The 13,878-nt window shown below is 40.4% G+C and overlaps 1 protein-coding gene across 2 annotated transcripts in view; it reads right to left on the reverse strand.

Moving 5' to 3' along the window:
* Window positions 1–272: 272 nt before the first annotated feature.
* Window positions 273–13,878, reverse strand: part of psmd2 (proteasome 26S subunit, non-ATPase 2) — a 54,380-nt gene continuing 40,774 nt past the window's right edge. For both annotated transcript variants that reach the window (XM_038815261.1, XM_038815262.1), the window contains 4 exons: window positions 9,116–9,210; window positions 8,254–8,380; window positions 6,898–7,016; window positions 273–721 (listed from right to left, as the gene is read on the reverse strand). In XM_038815261.1, the coding sequence (XP_038671189.1) occupies window positions 539–721; window positions 6,898–7,016; window positions 8,254–8,380; window positions 9,116–9,210 (524 nt within the window). In that variant the 3' untranslated portion in view covers window positions 273–538. The remainder of the gene's footprint in view (window positions 722–6,897; window positions 7,017–8,253; window positions 8,381–9,115; window positions 9,211–13,878) is intronic.

Below are 13,878 nucleotides of genomic sequence, written 5' to 3' on the forward strand. Positions count from 1 at the left end.
AAACTAGAGTAACTGCTAATTTCAAATCTGAGATGGATAGATGCTCGTTAATCAAAGATATTAAGGAAGAGCAGCAAAGGCAGTTAGGTCATAGATCAGCCACAATTGCAATGAATGACAGACAGGTTTAGAGCTAAATGCCCTATTGAAACTCCCAGGTCAAATTCTTTTGATTGTTTAATTGGCAAACAGGAATGAATCAAGTTTAGAATGGTTATTTCACAAACATTAGTAACACTCACTATTCTGATATGGCATATAAACACAAACAATTACTGTAAAATATTACAAACCTTTATTGGTGGACAAGAAATAACTTTATTTAGATTTGCAGCATTATAACAAAATTTAATGAAGTACATCCATCATGCGGTAAAGTAATATAAAATATAGAAGTTCTGAACCAATATTTAAAACCGGCTCAAGAGCAGACTGGTGATCATGTTTTACCAAAGGACCAGCAGTACCGTTTGGGCATGGATGGTGACTATTCTCTAAAAGGAACTCCATGTACAAAGCACCAGGTTTTAACCACAAGCTACACACTATAATTGGGATTTTTGCGTAAAATGACAAACCCCTCCAGGATTGGGGTTAGAGGCGCGTACTCTTCGGTTGCCAACTCAGCTCTTTCGCCATGTGCTAATAGCACAGGTGTAGTGTGTGTCTGGAATCCTGTGATGGTCTTGGGCTTGCCCGCTTGGCCTACAACATCCACAGCCTGAAACAAAGCCAGAAGAGTTAATAGATCTTTTCTAACTATTCAAACCCACTTTAGGTTACAAACCATATAGATTCCCTAGTTAAGAAATCAGTGATCAAGAAATCATGAAAACAGAGCTTATAAAAGTGAATGTAAGATTTTCCAAGTTTCCTCCTCACCCGAGGAGCAGGGAAAGGAAAAAAATAATCCATCTTCAAATTCATTTTTTAAATTAGAATGTTTAATTGTGTGAAGTCTTATTTTTTTCAGTGTGCTGTCATGTCCTTTCCAGTTGTACAGTTAGTACATTGTTTAATGTATGTAGCTTACTAGCCGAGCTTTCAAAAAGCGTATTGCCATGTCAATTTATTGTTTCTACAAACTTGCTAATGCACCTAATTATTTTGACTTTGAAACTAGGAGTTGTATATTTATGATGTTCAACATGTTCACTGGTGTTCATACAGTTTTGTGGTTGGGGAGGATGGTTTCTCCACAGGGAGGAAAAATATTCATATAGAGTCCTATTTGAGATTTTTAAAATTGCAAGAATTTATGGTGGCACCGTGGTTAGCACAGTCGCTTCGCAGCTCCAGTGTCCCGGGTTTGATTCCCGGCTTGGGTCGCTGTCTGTGTGGAGTCTTCACATTTTTCCCGTGTCTGTGTGCTCCGGTTTCCTCCCAGTCCGGGGATGTGCAGGTTGGGTGGATTGGCCATGATAAATTGCTCTTCATGTCCAAAAGGTTATGTGGGGTTACTGGGTTGCGGGGATAGGGTGGAGGTGTGGGATTAGGTAGGGCGCTCTTTCCAAGGGTCGGTGCAGACTCGATGGACCAATGGCAGTGTAAATATGATTCAATGCAATGTTTCCCACTGACATTAGCCCAAGGCTTTAAGCTTGTTATGCGAGGGATTGTGGAAGCAAAACTTGGATCTTAGTACAATATGGCACAGCCAAAAATAGATCCATACAAGAATATATCAAACAAAATAATATGGAAAGAAAAACAGTTTGAATTACATTAATATTTAACATGATTTATAAATGCTTGAATTGTGCCTAAATCTACAGCATAAGCAACTCTATCGAGTTTATAACTCAAAACGCCACATGTACTGTCTTGTTACAAAAACGCACCTATGTTGTAGATGTAAGATTAGAAGTAAAAAAAACGGGGAAAAAAATAAAAGGACAAAAGTTAATGCACACAGCATTCAAAACAAAACAGATGAACTGACAGTGCAAATAGGAGATAAAGAAGCACAATCTAGTCACCATTACAGAGACATGGTAAATTGGGACCTGAATCACAGAATCGCTACAGTGTAGGAGGAGGCCATTTAGCCCATTGAGTCTGCACCTGCCCTCTAAAAGAGCACCCTACCTCGACCCAAGCCCCCAATCTAACCCTGTAACCCAGTAACCGTTGGGATACTAAGGGGTAATTTAGCATGGCCAATCCACCTAACCTGCACATCTTTGAACAGTGGGATGAAACCGGAGCACCCACAGGAAACCCACGCAGACACCAGGAGAAAGTGCAAGTCACCTATGACTGGAATTGAACCTGGGGCCTTGGTGCTGTGAGGCAGCAGTGCTAAACACTGTCAGCGTGTCACCCTAAATCTTGAAGTGTATGATGGGCAAAGGTATTGTAGATGTTGAATTTGTAGAATGTTTTAGAGACAATTTATTAGATTAGTATGTTTGGGTCAGCCAGCGAGCAGACTATATTGGGCTTAGTGTTATACAACGAGATGAGATTTGATGACCGCATTGTGAAGGCACCTATAGGTTGCAGTGATCATAATATGATGCAGTTTTACATTCAGTTTGAGGGAGACAATAATGTGTCTGAGACTAGTATTTTAAAGTTAAGGGCAATTATGAAAGCATGAAAACAGCTTAAAAAGTGAACAAGCAATTTAGATTAAGGGACAAGTCAATAGAGATACAATGGCAGACATTTAAGGGGATATTTCAGAATACACAATGGATACATTCCCACGAAGATGAACTCCAAGGGGAAGGAGGATTCACCACCCATGGTTAACTAAAAAAAGTTATAAGATAATATTGAAGTTAAAGAAAAAACATATAATTGTGCAAAGACAAGTGGCAGGTCAAAAATTGAACACAATACGAAGAACAGCATATAGAGTACGAGAGAAAGCTAAGACAGGTTAAGAGTTTACACAATTTTTTAAAATAAGAGTTAACAAAGTGACCATTGATCCTTCGAAAGCGAGTCTGGGAATTTAATAATGGCAATTAAGGAGATGGCAGTTGAGTTGCATCGGTATCTTGCACAAGTCTTCACTATACAGGATACAAGTACCACCCCAGAAATAGCTGTAAACCAATTGGGGAGGGAGGAACTCAGGAAATTTACAATCACCAGGGAAGTGGTACGCAAATTGTTGGAACGCAGGTTAACAAGTTCCTGGGTCCTGATGGATTTCATGCTAGAGCCTAAGTGGCTAGTGAGATGGCTGGTGTGTTGGTTTTAATTCCCAAAATTCACTTGATTTGGGGATGGTCCCATTAGACTGGAAAACAGCTAATACACCACGTTTATTCAAAAAAGGGAGGGTGACAGAAAGCAGGAAACATCTTAAGATACTTAGATAAATTCAAGGTAATCAGGCAGGGTCAATATAGCTCTGTGAAAAGGAAATCACATTTAACCAATTTATTGGGAGTTCTTTGAAGAAGTAACGTGCTGTGGATAAAAGGGAACCAGGGGATGTACTGGACTTAAATTTCAGGAGACATTTGATGAAGGTGCCACATCAAAAGGTTATTGCTGGAAATAAAAGCTCTTGGAATAGGGGATAACCAATTGGTATGGATAGAAGATTGACTAATTAACAAGGAACAGAGCAGACATAAACAAGACCTTTTTGGGTGGCAGGATGTGACAGGTGATGTGCCACTGGGATCAGTGCTATGGTTTTAACTCAAATTATAGAAATGCCCTGGATGAAGGGACCAATGGTATGGTTGCTAAATTTGCTAATGACACAAAGGTAGGAGGGAAGCCAAGTTGTGAAGAGGGCAGAAAGATGTTACAAAAAGATATAGATGGGTTAGGTGAGTGTCCAATGGTCTGGTAAATGGAGTATAATATGGGAACATTTGAGGTTGTCCATTTTGGCACAACAAACAAGAAACATATAATCTAAATGGCGAGAGATTGCAGAGCTTTGAGATGCAGAGGAATCCAAGTAGTTAAGAAATCTAATAGAATGCTATTGGTTTTTTTTTGCGAGGGGAATAGGTTACAAATATAGGAAAGTTTTCTTTTATAAATTTAAGAGTACCCAATTATTATTTTTTTCCAATTAAGGGGCAATTTAATGTGGCCAATCCACCTAACCTGCACATCTTTGGGTTGTGGGGGTGAAACCCACGCGGATATGGGGAGAATGCTCAAACTCCACACGGATAGCGTCGCAGTCCCAGTGCTAACCACTGTGCCACATGCCGTCCTCAAAAATAGGAAAGTTATGATTCAGTTAAACAAGGCATTAGTGAGACCACATCTGAAGCATTGTGCATAATATTTAAGGAAAAATGTAAATGTATTGGAAGCAGTTCAGAGAAGGCTTTCTAGATTAATACCTGGAAAAGCCGGGTTGTCATATGAGTAAAGGCTGCACAGGCTAGATTTGCATCTGACGGAACTTAGAAAAGCAAAAGGAGACTTGATTGGAGTATACAATATAAAACAAAAAAGAGTGGCTAAGGTAAATATTGGTCCTTCAGAGGATGAGAGGGGAGTTTTAATAATGGGAGATGAGGAAATGGCTGAGGAACTCAACAGGTTTTTTGGGTCGGTCTTCACAGTGGAAGACACATATAACATGCCAGTGACTGATAGAAATGAAGTTATGACAGGTGAGGACCTCGAGAGGATTGTTATCACTAATGAGGTAGTGATGGGCAAGCTAATGGGGCTAAAGGTAGACAAGTCTCCTGGCCCTGATGGAATGCATCCCAGAGTGCTAAAAGAGATGGCTAGGGAAATTGCAAATGCACTAGTGATAATTTACCAAAATTCACTAGACTCTGGGGTGGTCCCGGCGGATTGAAAATTAGCAAACGTGACGCCACTGTTTAAAAAAGGAGGTAGGCAAAGAACAGGTAATTATAGGCCAGTGAGCTTAACTTCGGTAGTAGGGAAGATGCTGGAATCTATCAAGGAAGAAATAGCGAAGCAGCTGGAAAGAAATTGTCCCATTGGGCAGACGCAGCATGGGTTCATAAAGGGCAGGTCATGCCTAACTAATTTAGTAGAATTTTTTGAGGGCATTACCAGTGCAGTAGATAACAGTGAGCCAATGGATGTGGTATATCTGGATTTCCAGAAAGCCTTTGACAAGGTGCCACACAAAAGGTTGCTGCATGAGATAAAAATGCATGGCATTAAGGGTAAAGTAGTAGCATGGATAGAGGATTGGTTAATTAATAGAAAGCAAAGAGTGGGGATTAATGGGTGTTTCTCTGGTTGGCAATCAGTAGCTAGTGGTGTCCCTCAGGGATCAGTGTTGGGCCCACAATTGTTTGCAATTTACATAGATGATTTGGAGTTGGGGACCAAGGGCAATGTGTCCAAGTTTGCAGAGAGATTTGGATAGGTTAAGTGAATGGGCTAGCGTTTGGCAGATGGAATACAATGTTGACAAATGTGAGGTTATCCATTTTGGTAGGAATAGTAGCAAAAGGGATTATTATTTAAATGATAAAATATTAAAGCATGCTGCTGTGCAAAGAGACCTGGGTGTACTCGTGCAAGAGTCGCAAAAAGTTGGTTTACAGGTGATTAAGAAGGCAAATGGAATTTTGTCCTTCATTGCTAGAGGGATGGGGTTTAAGACTAGGGAGGTTATGCTGCAATTGTAGAAGGTGTTAGTGAGACCACACCTATAGCATTGTGTTCAGTTTTGGTCTCCTTACTTGAGAAAGGACATACTGGCACTGGAGGGTGTGCAGAGGAGATTCATCCTCTAGGTTAATCCCAGAACTGAAGGGGTTGGATTACGAGGGGAGGTTGAGTAGACTGGGACTGTACTCGTTGGAATTTAGTAGGGTATGGGGGGATCTTATAGAAACATATAAAATTATGAAGGGAATACATAGGATAGATGCGGGCAGGTTGTTTCCACTGGCGGGTGAAAGCAGAACTACGGGGCAGAGCCTCAAAATAAGGGGAAGTAGGTTTAGGACTGAGTTTTGGAGGAACTTCTTCACCCAAAGGGTTGTGAGTCTATAGAATTCCTTGCCCAGTGAAGCAGTAGAGGCTCCTTCATTAAATATTTTTAAGATAAAGATAGATAGTTTTTTGAAGAATGAAGGGATTAAGGGTTATGGTGTTCGGGCCGGAAAATGGAGCCGAGTCCACAAAAGATCAGCCATGATCTCATTGAATGGTGGAGCAGGCTCGAGGGGCCAGATGGCCTACTCCTGCTCCTAGTTCTTACAAGATCGTGATATGATGAGATATGTTTCCTTTTATGGGAGAATCTAGAATTGGGGTCACGAAAGGGTTTCCCATTTAGGACAGAGACGAGGGTTGAGAGACTTTGGAATTCTCTTCCTCAAAAGGTGTCTGAGGTTTAATCTTTGAAAACCTTTTAGGCAGAGGTGGATATGTTTTTAATAAGCTAGGGATGAAAGGTTGTCGGGGATAGGCAGGAATGGGGAGCTGAGGTTAAAATGAGGTCAACCATGATCTTACTGAATGACAGAGCAGGCTTGAGGCCTACACCCGCTCCTAATTCATAAATTCTTATGACACATGGTGCTGGACCAATACATTGCGAATGTAACCTACTCATTACTGCTTTATTGGAGCATTTATGTTTTCTATAGACTAACACAGTGCTTCTCAAAGTGTGGTACGAGTACCGGAGCCATCGTCTGCCGGTACTTGGAGTGTTTCCAGAAAAGAAAGAGACAGTAATCCTGGATTGGCTTCTTTCGCTTACCGGTCCCTGGCACATTGAAAAGAAAAACTGCCGGTACACCACATCAGATAGTTTGAGATGCACTGGACTAACATACATCCTTCATAAGAAAACTAAACATTTTGGCAGCAAGGATGCTGAAGTTGCATTTTTTAAGATGATTATGAAATTTAAAAAATTTCACTGCTTCAATTAGTTCAACGCACTCTCATGCAATTCCATACCTGGCCAACACGCACGGACACTGGCAATGGTTGGAGCTCTTCATCAAACGTAACTAGCATACGAGGTTGCATTGCAGCAACTAGCCCATAAAGAATATAATGTGACTTTCCAAGAATTACTGGAAATAAAATGGTTTATTTTTAGAAAACATTGTACATTAATTTCACGAGTATATTTATTTTAATTTCTTACATTTTCCAACTTCGGAGAATCACATCTGTACAATCTCCCACTATCACAAAATATTCGAGTTAGTAAAGCCCACTTAAATGAATAACTAATAAAACTTCCATTAATTTTTTTTTTCAATGGTGACTGCCCTGTTACAATAAATAATCTATAATAAGAGAAAAAACTATAAGTAGTCAGTAGGTCACAGGCAGCATCTGAAGAATCGATGAAATTGCTGACGCAAGGTCATCAAATTGCAACAACAGCATAAATAAAGAAAACAGACTTAACATTCAAGCTGCGGTGGTTAAAATTTACCCGTGGTAGATGGGACTACTAAACATACCCATACTTAATGTGACTACTGCTTTGAAGGATTCCTTTAAAAGAATGATTGCGCTGTATTGCAATAGCATGTTGAAATAAAGATGGATTACACATGAAAACCATGGAGCCATTTATACAACACTGAAATTTCAACCTCAGCCTGTTCATATTTTGCCATACTTGGTACAAATGATTAAAAGATAGGAGAATATAACAGAAGACAAAATATTGCATAAGAAATCAAATTTAAAAAAGGAAATACTCTGTGTCAGACAGCAACTATTGGGGGGGGGGGGGAGAGCAATACTCAGCAGCTATGAGGGGGAAGAAGTAATATTCTTTCATCGGAAATCAGAACAATCAAATAAAACCCAAAAAATGAAGTTAATTCTTTGTCCATAGCAATGAACTTTGCTGTGAGAATACTACTCAGAACTGGAACTGATGCTCACACAAATTTGCATTAGGTGATTATGATGTGTCAATAAAATATTTTTTTCCTCCTAAAAAAGTGCATCCCTACTTAATAAAGATATTAATTATGTCAAACATTCTATAATCAGTCTCGCCATGGACCAAAATAATACTCAATGTCATCACACTATTAGGCTTAATCTCCTGCACTGATATAGTTTTATGATCTTTGATTTAAACCAGGCTCCAAAAAAAGAGAAGATTTTTAAAAATACCAGGAAGTGTTAACATATAACCCTAATTTCAAAGTTCCAAAAAGTTTCTTTTTGTAAACATATGCTAAAAATATATTGTTCAACACATGACAGCCATTAACATGTTAGTACTGATAAAAATCAATCATGCATTACAAAGCTAAGTAAATTAAATTGAACAAAACTTACTGTTCTTTACATCAAGAAAAGAGACCAGTACAGTGAGAAGACCAGCCACTGCTACTTGGCTCATTAGTTGTCTGTCACTGTGGTATGGACACAATGTGAGTGTTCCTTTTCCAAGGTGAGTCAATCCCTAGTTACAGGAACACAAATTAAATTTAAGTTTGAAGTACATGATTTTGTTTCTGATTTCCTATGAGATAGTACAATATTGGCAATTTACACAATTTCACGTTTAGTCAAACCAGAAATATCCTGATCTGATTTTGTTTTTTTAAATAGCCCCTAATGCAGTTCTACAAACAGCTGCCAAGTGCTGCGTTGGCTTGCCATAAGACAAGATGGCCACTGGCACTTTGCCTTCCAGTGAATCAAGTTGCGCCACCTAGTGTTTCAAATAAGAATGGAAGAAACCATTATGATTGCAAATAAACATACCTACAACACCTGAACTCAAACAAATAATCCACCATATTGTGAGGGAGCCACACATTTAGCAATTATGGCACTATCATTAGAGAATAATGTAATTAATTGTGATCCATAGAATCCTTACAGTGCAGGAGGCCACCATCTGGCCCATTGAGTCTGCACCAACCCTCTCAAATAGCAACCCACCTAGGCTCACTCACCTACCCTATCCCCGTAACCCCACCCAAACTGCATATCTTTGGATTGAACTATAAGAGGAAACTGGAGCACCTGGAGGAAACTCATGCAGACAGAGGGTGAACACATGCAAACGCCGCAGTCACCCAAGGTTGAAATTTAACAGTTTGATGTCATTTTATCAATTTAAATCTTCATATATCATCTTAAATAATCCATCAGTAATTATATTTATGATTCAGTAGAACTGTCCACCCACCTGTGCTATTCTAACCATGAAAAGATTATTTGGATCCTTGGCATGGTACTGTGCTAATTGTCGTAGCATGGCTGCCAATCTGGCATTGTTAGTTCCTGTAAATAGAAGGATTCATTAACTTAATTAAGAGCTTGTAGTGATACAGCATTATACAGCACCTTCACGGCAGCCAATGAGTAATTAACCCGATAACTGACTTGGATTTATTGAGCACCTTTCACCCATTGGATATCTCAAATGGCTTTACAGCCAACGAAGAACGTTTGAAGTATGTAGCAATGTAGGAAATGCAGGAAAGAATTTGCGCACAGCACACCCCCACAAACAGAAATGTGATAATGACAGATAACCTTTTTATTGCGATGATGATTGAGGGATAAATATTGACCAGGACACTAGGCGAAGTCCCCACTATTATTCAAAATAGCGTTGTAGGATTTTTACATGTACCGATAGGTCAGACAGGGCCTTATTTCAGTGTCTTTTCTGAGTGCGGCCCTCCCTCTGCACTGAGAATGTCTGTAGTGTCAGCCTAGATTGATGTGCTCAAGTCTTGGAGTGAAACTTAAACCCACAAACTTGTGACTCAGATTGAATGTTTACTAACTTAACTATGGTTCAGTGGAGGATTCGATTCCAGTGTTTAAGTTGGAGGAGGAATGTAGGCAAGGATACTGCTCCCGAATAGTGCCTCGAGATATTTTACATTTAGTTATATTAAACAGTTGGAGGCTAATTTAAAAACCTGACATGAAAATTGCAATTTGATAATTCAGCCCTGCAATGAAGTGCCACCTAGACTGCGTGTCCAAGTCCATAATTGGAATTGAGCAAACAACCGTCAGATTCAGATGCAAGAATTCAACAGAGCTAAGCTGAAAATTTAATTCAAATTCACTTCAGTGTCCATGTGGATATTAATTTTGGGTACATCGCCTGACTTAAAAAAATATATGCATTTCAGAGGTGTAACATTAATTCAAATATGCATCAGAAACTATTCCAGTGCATTAAAGCATGTCACAAATTTTACTCACTCGAGTATGTGATTTAAAAAATTTTTTAAAAAATAAATTTAGATTACCCAATTATTTTTTCCAATTAAGGGGCAATTTAGCGTGGCCAATCCACCTACTCTGCACATTTTTGGGTTGTGGGGGTGAAACCCACGCAGACACGGGGAGAATGTGCAAACTCCACACAGACAGTGACCCAGAGCCGGGATCGAACCTGGGACCTCAGCGCCGTGAGGCGGTTATGCTAACCACTTGGCCACCGTGCTGCCCTCGAGTATGTGATTTGCCTGTTTGATTAATTTTTCACTTTGTGTTTTGCAATAAGTCACTATTAACAGATGCCCTGCTTTTATTCTAGAGAGTCAATTTCAATGGATTCCATAATGGGTGGATGTTCCCTTGGTATACAAAGGAACAACTAAAATGAAGAATTGCGTACAAGTACCAACTACAAAGTCGCATTTATTCTAGGCAGAAACATCCCCAATGCCACGTTAGGTTTGTTTTTGTCGGGCAGCACGGTGGCCTAGTGGTTAGCATAACCGCCTCACGGCGCTGAGGTCCCAGGTTCGATCCCGGCTCTGGGTCACTGTCCGTGTGGAGTTTGCACGTTCTCCCCGTGTCTGCGTGGGTTTCGCCCCCACAACCCAAAAATGTGCAGAGTAGGTGGATTGGCCATGCTAAATTGCCCCTTAATTGGAAAAAATAATTGGCTAATCTAAATTTAAAAAAAAAAAAGGTTTGTTTTTGTCATCAATAGAAAAACAATTTTCTGACTTACTGCTCAATGTAACTTGTAAATTGTGCACACCAAAATGATTTTACCTTGGTCTGTGTTTAATTAACTGATCTCAGATGGAGGATTTTGACACATTACAATTGGCATCAATGTGTTTGGATGAGGGAAATTAAATAAAATGGCTTGCAAACACAACTTCAAACTCTATTGATGACAGGATCAGGCTACCAGCAACAAGCTTTACCATATGAAGACTGATTACTTAAATCAAGTTGACAGAATTATTTTCATTTGTTTATGTTTAAAATTTTAGCGTACCCAATAGATTTTTCCTAATTAGGGGGCAATTTAGCAAGTCTCTCCAGCGCAAGGTTTAGTGCTTGTACCATTTGTTTTTGTAGAAACATGTTGTGAACTGTTTTAATAATCAGAGTAGCCACCCCGCCTCCCTGTACATCGGTACTCAGGGGAGGGTACCCTGTTTCTCCAACACAAAATTAGTCTTTATACCATTTGGCCTTGTATATATTTTTTACTGTTTTAATAAAAAGATATGGCCAATCCACCTATCCTGCACATCTTTGAGTTGTGGGAGCGAAACCCACGCAAACACGGGGAGAATGTGGAAACTCCACACGAATAGTGACCCAGAGCCGGGATCGAACCTGGAATCTCGGAGCCACGAGGCAGCAGTGCTATCCACTGTGCCGCCGTGCTTAGTTGAAAGAATTATTGACAATGATGGAATAGTGCTTCAGGGTAACAAATTATTCAACCTCGGGATTGCTTTCATTGCTTCCTTTTGACCTGCACATTATACTTATTTTTGCGACTGGACACAATAGGATTTGTATGCTCGTGACCTCAAGTAGGACAAGTAGCTTGTTGTTGTTTGATAAAAGCAAATTATTGGCTTCCCTGACATCTTCATTGCTTCAGAGACAATCGTAATTTTAAGCAACTGAGCCAAGTGTAGTGATCCAAACATTTACCACAGAAAGATATGCCACATTGAATCACTTGTCCAAACCATAAAGAAACCAGGAAGAGTTGGGGCTTATGAACCAGAATTCAGAAACCATCTAGATACCAAGGAATAAAGAAATGAAACATTCCCCTTTAAGGACATCTAAAGAAATGAAATTTAATACAATAAACACTACAAGGTTATAATCTGAAACGTTAATAGGGAAAAGAACCAATGTCCAAGAAAAACGGCTTATATGTTTTGCAAGGTTGAGTCATGTCACGAGTACTATACTCAAGTGTATCAAAAATGTTATTGTTTCTTGGCATCCTATTGGCAAATTGAGTTGTCTCCTAGTGTGCGCTGGATGTGAATGAAGAATTCAAAGTATACAGAACGATGTGTTGCCAAATATTAGATTTTAAGTATCTATAAATAATTTTAAGAACATTGATAGCAGTGGGATAGAACCACAATTATGCTTAAGTAATTACTTAATTTAACTCAACAGATATAAATATGCAGAGACTTATTTAAAACACAATTGTCATTGTTAAAAATTGACACGGTAAGCTCCCATTAAGTTTTACCAGAGAATTCAATATTTCCTTATCCAACATTAATGTTACTCACCACTTCCTTTTTGAGAGATTGAAAGAATAATTACCTCGTTCATATGGGGAGGGAGGGTGTCTAGAGTTAGGAAGGTGCTGCTACAGAGGGGAAGGCAGTCAGGGGGGTTGGGTCTTCCGAACCAGATGTATTATTACTGGGCGGCAAATGTGAAGAAGGTGTGCAGCTGGGTCAGAGGGATTGATTCCCAGTGAGTCAGAATGGGAGCGAGTTTGTACAGAGGGTTGGGACTGAAAACGCTAGCAACGGTGCCGCTCCCGATGGCCCCAGGGAAATACTCAGAGTCCGGTAGTAATAGCATCGTTGAGAATTTGGAGGCAGTTTCGTCAGCACTTCAGATTGGGGTCAGGGTCAAGGGAAATGCCGATTTAGGGGAACCACAGATTTGAGCCAGGGAAGAGGGAGGAGAAGAGAGTTCGGGCACTAAAATAATTGTTTCTAGGGGGTCGGTTTGCAGAATTGAAGGAGTTGGGGGAAATGTTTAGATACATGCAGGTTCGAGATTTGCCAAGGAGGAGATACAGAGCTTCCCAGTGGAGTCAGCCTCCACATTGCTGGAGGTGCTGGAGACATGGGTACTGGAGAAGGGGGCAGTGTCAGCAGCTTACAGGGCTATTTTGGAAGAGGAGAAGGCACTGCTGGAAGGGATCAAAGCAAAGTGGGAGGCGGTATGGAGAAGGTGCTCCAGAGTGTGAATGCCTCCGCCTTGTGCACGAGGTTGGATACAGTTGAAGGTGGTACATAGAGCACACCTTACAAGTGAGAGGATGAGCCGGCTCTTTGAGAGGATGGAAGATGTGTGAATGTGAGGGGTGGGGTGGGGGTGGGCACAAACCATGTTCATATGTTTTGGTCCTGTCCAAAGCTGGAGGATTACTGCAAGGAGATTTTGAGTACTCTCTACAGTGGTGCACGTGAAACTTGACCCGGTCCTCTGGAGGCCATATTCGGGGTGTCGGACCAGCTGGGGTTGGAAGCGGGTGCGGAGGTAGGTGTTGTAGCCTTCGCTTCATTGATCGCCCAAAGGCGGATCCTGTTGGGGTGGAGGCCAACCTCTCCACCCTGTGCCCTGGCGTGGCGGGGGACCTCCTGGAATTCTTAACTCTTGGGAAGGTGAAGTTTAAATTAAGGGAGGGAAGGATGGAGGGGTTCTACAATTCATGGGCATTATCCATTATATATTTTCAAGAATTTGATGACATCGAACATTGGGGGGTGACTGCGTATGTTGATGGTGACTATGGGTGATTCCAGATTCCTTTCTTATTTGATGTTTGTGTTAACATGTGGGCTGTTTGCGGATTGGTGGGAGGGGATTGTTGTTGATAAGAGGTTTGATATTGTATTTGTTACCGTTTATTGTTTGTTGCTGGGTGTAAATTTTGAAGAATATGACAAAAAGGAGAAT

This window comes from Scyliorhinus canicula, chromosome 13 (assembly GCF_902713615.1).
Source record: "Scyliorhinus canicula chromosome 13, sScyCan1.1, whole genome shotgun sequence".
NCBI lineage: Eukaryota > Metazoa > Chordata > Chondrichthyes > Carcharhiniformes > Scyliorhinidae > Scyliorhinus > Scyliorhinus canicula.